General features: G+C 46.0%; 1 protein-coding gene across 5 annotated transcripts in view; it reads left to right on the top strand.

The window, feature by feature from the left end:
• The window catches only part of Meaf6 (MYST/Esa1 associated factor 6), a 28291-nt gene extending 26517 nt beyond the window's left edge, over positions 1-1774 (top strand). For 4 of the 5 annotated variants that reach the window (XR_004121056.1, XR_004121057.1, XM_031378618.1 and 1 more), the window contains 2 exons: positions 10-43; positions 1178-1774. Coding sequence is in view for 3 of the 5 variants with exons in the window: in XM_031378618.1 (XP_031234478.1) it covers positions 10-43; positions 1178-1186 (43 nt within the window). In the remaining 2 variants the exon portion in view is untranslated. The remainder of the gene's footprint in view (positions 1-9; positions 44-1177) is intronic. The other variant, XM_031378620.1, reaches the window with a different exon arrangement.
• Positions 1775-4537: the final 2763 nt, after the last annotated feature.

A 4537-nucleotide genomic window follows, 5' to 3' on the forward strand; every position in this document is an offset into this window, starting at 1 on the left:
TTGCCACAGGATTGATCTGAAGTTAAACAAAAAGCCCCGAGCTGTAAGTATCAGCCAGCCAACTCAGGAAGGCTGGCAATGTTTTGTTTTAAAACATTTTGTTTTTGTGGGTTCAGACACAGGACTCATCCATGCTAGACAGGGGCCTTGCTGATGATGTACGTCATGGTGGCTGGCAAGTCTCTTGACGATCTTAATCTAGGGTCCCACTCGGGTTTCTAGACCCTGAGTGTCGTCTGGGCACTTCAACTTCCACGTGTTCTTTACTAAAATAGTTTAGAACAGACGTGGGGACCCACTTAGTCAGCAGAGATCATTGGGAGTTAGAGGCCAGCCTGCTCTACATAGGGCATGCCAAGTCCACCAGAGCTGTATAATAAGAACTTGTATTAAAACAACAAAACGGGCTGGAGAGATGGCTCAGTAGTTAAGGGCACTGACTGCTCTTCTGAAGGTCCTGAGTTCAAATCCCAGCAACCACATGGTGGCTCACAACCATCCGTAATGAGAATATGATTCTCTCTTCAGGTGCTTCTAAAGACAGCTACAGTGTACTTATATACATTAAATAAATAGTAAATAAATCTTTAAAAAACCAATTAGCAAATGAGTCACACATTTTTATTGAAAAAAAAAAATGGTTCTTCTGTTATTCATGTAACTCTTTTTTTGCTGGTCTTTGTGGCCTCAAAGGTGGGTCACTGTCCATGTGAGATGCAGCATATTATACCTGAAATAGAACTTTTAGCTACACAGAAATTCTCTAACACAGTTATGATTTTTTTTAATTTTTAAAAATTATTTATTATTTCTTTACTGTATATGAGTACACTGTAGCTGTCTTCAGACAACACCAGATTCCATTACAGATGGTTGTAAGTCAGTGCTGTTGCCCACTGAGCCATCTCTCCAGCCCCTGTTTATGATACTATTAAAAAAATTTTATTCTATAGGTTTACTTTAAGATCATTTTCACCCAACTGTATGTTCTTTGAGAATATTTCCTCCTAAGATTTATTTTATTATATATATTCATATATATATAATAATATGTATACAAGGCACAATTATGTATGTAAGTGTATAGATGTGAGTGCGTATGTGTGTGTGTATGCATGTATGCGTATGATCAAACCGAGGCGGCACGTGAGTTGTGACTTTTGCTTTTTCTCTTTAGGACTATTAGAAGACTTGCTAGCAGAAGCTTCCAGGCTGTGAAGCCCTGCTTCCCCTCTGACCTCACAGCGACAAATGTCCCTCGCCTGACTGTGGCCATCTGCCTCTGCCCCCCAGACCCAGTGCCTGTGACTGGCTAGTCTGTCCTAACTGTAGTGACAAGTCCTCCCTATAAGACTTTGGGTCATTTGCTGTCGTCATCGTTAGTAGAACAGCAGGAAGACCTGTCCTCAGTTCCAGTCCCTGCGGGTGGCTAACTGTGCATTTCTCCCTTCTTAGAATGAATGTCTCCCCCCAAACTGGCTGGCACCAGCTCCATCTGTGACCCCCCTCCCCAATCGAGAAGTGCACACACCTCTGATTCTGTGTTACGCTGAAAGTAGAACCCAAGGCCCATTGCAGATGGAGGCTGTAAATATCTGCCATTCTCTTGTTTTGTTTTGTGTCGTATTGTTTTTTTATTGTTGTTTTTACCATCTGATTTTCTTTTGGGACATTTTGTGATGCCTGTACCTTCCTGATGACACATCTGATCGTCTGTTTCATGTGGTGTCGATATTCATAACTGAAACTAAAGTGGCTTTTAGAAGGAAATGGGCAACTTGGCTCTTTGGCTTCTTGATTTCTTCAGGGGGAAGGTAGAGAGTGTTTAATGACGGGCAGCCCATTAGGAGCACTTTCATGTTCGAGGAACAAGAAAGCTCAACAGTACACGTTGAAGCCCTCCCGTTGGAAATAGACTCTCTCTTTGTAGGAATAACATCTCCCTGGCTCGCACATCTCACACGTTCCTTTAAGCCTGAGACTCTTTTCTTCTTATTTTACTGCTATCATGCCTGTTGGAGACTTCCTTTTTCTATCTTTTCTTGTTTTGCTGACATTCACCTGCTTAGATATCACTCTAAAGATCGCCAAGCCAGTGGAGAAGCCCAGAATTACTGAACCTCAGCTCCCACTAAGGAGAGTGAGATCCTCACGGGAGCCAGCACTGCCCACGGACGTCCCCTTCCCTGAAGAGCTCACTCCATGCCTGTCCTCCTTCCCTCGGCTGTCCTCAGTGAGTGGCCTCAGGAAGCTCAGCCCAGTGCCAATGCTGGGATCCCAACCCCGGAACTCTAGGGTATGGTATGCCTCAGTGTTGGGGTTCTAACACAAGAGTCCAAGCCGCTGCTTAGGAGCCTGCTGGCCACTGTGTTAAGAGACTGAGCAGTTCAGCACTGGATCAGGCTAAGAGGTAAGATGTCCTCTGATGGTCTATTCACAGTCCTCTCTGATGCCTGTGTCTTTACAGGAGACTTGGGCCATTGTGGTCACGCTGTTGGCGGAGATGGCTGGCCTCTTGGCCAGAACCCCCCTGTCAGGGGTGCCTTTCATTTTGTTCTTAAACAGACTCCCCACTTTCTTTGATGATTTCCTGATCTTTGTCAGCAGTTCTTAAGGAGGTAGTTTATAATAATGTAGATTTGTTCCTTGAGAAGGAAAATCTCAGAAGCATTTTGTTAGTTCATTGCTTGTCCTTAACTCTAAGGAAAGCACATAACTCTAAAACATCTGGCCCTCCACAGTTGTCTGTGCCCTGGGGGAATAGAGGGAACTGCTCAGTAGAAGGTGTGCTCTTCATTCAGTGCACTGTAGAGAGTTGGATGCAGGGCCCCGAATGCTAGACAACTGATCTACCATGGAGTACCCTCCTAGTTCCTAACGGTGTGTTATGCAATAGCATGTCTGTGTGTGTGACTGACCCTGTGTGTGTGTGTGTGTGTGTGTGTGTGTGTGTTTAAGACTGACTTGTGGGCTATTTGTTTTATGCCTCCCCCATCTCCAACCCCCCACCCTGTAAAGTTTAACCATTGATTGAGTCTTCTCGTTTTCCTGTAAACTGGACAATGGTACTCAGGCTTTGATAAATTACTTGCTTTTCCTATTTCTGGGTGGCTTCGAATAAGGACATCAAGAAGACTAGTGATGTTGATCAATGACGGAATAATTGTCTAGCATACAGCACAGACTCCTAGGGGTTGATCCTCAGTACGGTATAAACCTGGGCATGGTGGTGTATGCCTTTAGTCCTAGCTCTCAGAAGGATCAGAAGTCAAGGATCATCCCTGGCTGCATAGGGAGTTTGAGGTCAGTTTGGGCCACAAGGGATTTCACTGTAAAAACAAAATACCAACTCCACTAAATGCTGGCACTGACTTTATCAACCAAGTTGGCTTACAGCTCATCGAAGGAAGGAGTGGGTGTGCTTGCTTACACAGAGGAACTTTTATCTCAGTGGGCAGGGTTGCCTTTCTGTACAGCCAGCCAGCCAGCAGTCCCCACACTGAAGGCCTATGTGGTGTGGGAGAGATTGGTTTAAAGAGTTAGCCAACTCCTGAGCCAGGTGTGACAGCACACGCCTATAATCTTAGCACTTGGGAAGTGGAGGCAGAGGAGTTCAAGCCTTGGCTGTTAATAGCTGGCCTGTGTTGGAGCGGGGTGAAAAGCAACAACTGATTCCAGTGTCCTCTGGAAGGACAAAGGAAAGGCACGGGGGAGGGGGGGCAGCACACTAGCTGCTACCACTTGATGCTCTGTGCCTCTCTAACTATGGAAGAGATCTCCCTTGGCCGCTGGTAGTTGTAAGACAAGACCTGGCCTTTTGTGGTAACTTATTTGTTCACTACTTGGAGGACACTCTAGTGCAAAGCTTCATGGGAGTGTCAAGCATACTATTCCAAGGACTGAGGAAGGAGCCATTCTGTTTAAAGTGTTCTGGCACTGCTGGGGTGCATGAGGAGGTGGGGTCTGCAGGAGGAACTGTAGGAAGCTTGGGAATTGGGACAAAGCCAGTGTGGAGCCAAGAGCTACACTTTTCAAAGCTGCTGCTCTGACCCAGTGAGGCCCCAGGTCTCAGGAGCCTGTGGCTGCACAGGTTAAACCATTTCTCCACCCTTGAGTTTGTACAGTTTGTTTTCAGGAAAATCTTTTGTTCTAAGAGTAGGAAGCAGGCAGTGGGGTCTTCAACCTGAAAACGTGAGCTTTTGTTTCTGGGCTCAGCAGGTGTAGAGAGTGGTGCTCCCATCTCCGCCCTTGCAGTATAAAGGCAGCTCTAAGAAGCCTGCACTTGTAAGCCATCAGTGTGTGGTTTTGGCACCTGCTTGGACTTTTCCACCCTCTGCCTTACTCAAAATCACTAAGGCATTTGTACATTTGCAGATCTATTCAGAAGCTATGACTTGATGTTCTGGTAGAAGGAAGTGGAGGGCAGTGCCCTGTGCACTACTTCCGTCTAGCATGGGGCTGTCTGAATAGTGCCTAGGAAGGCTGTGTGTGTGTGTGTGTGTGTGTGTGTGTGTGTGTGTGTGTGTACCTAGGAAGG

The sequence above is a fragment of the Mastomys coucha genome, unplaced genomic scaffold (genome assembly GCF_008632895.1).
Source record: "Mastomys coucha isolate ucsf_1 unplaced genomic scaffold, UCSF_Mcou_1 pScaffold18, whole genome shotgun sequence".
NCBI classification, from domain to species: Eukaryota; Metazoa; Chordata; class Mammalia; order Rodentia; family Muridae; genus Mastomys; species Mastomys coucha.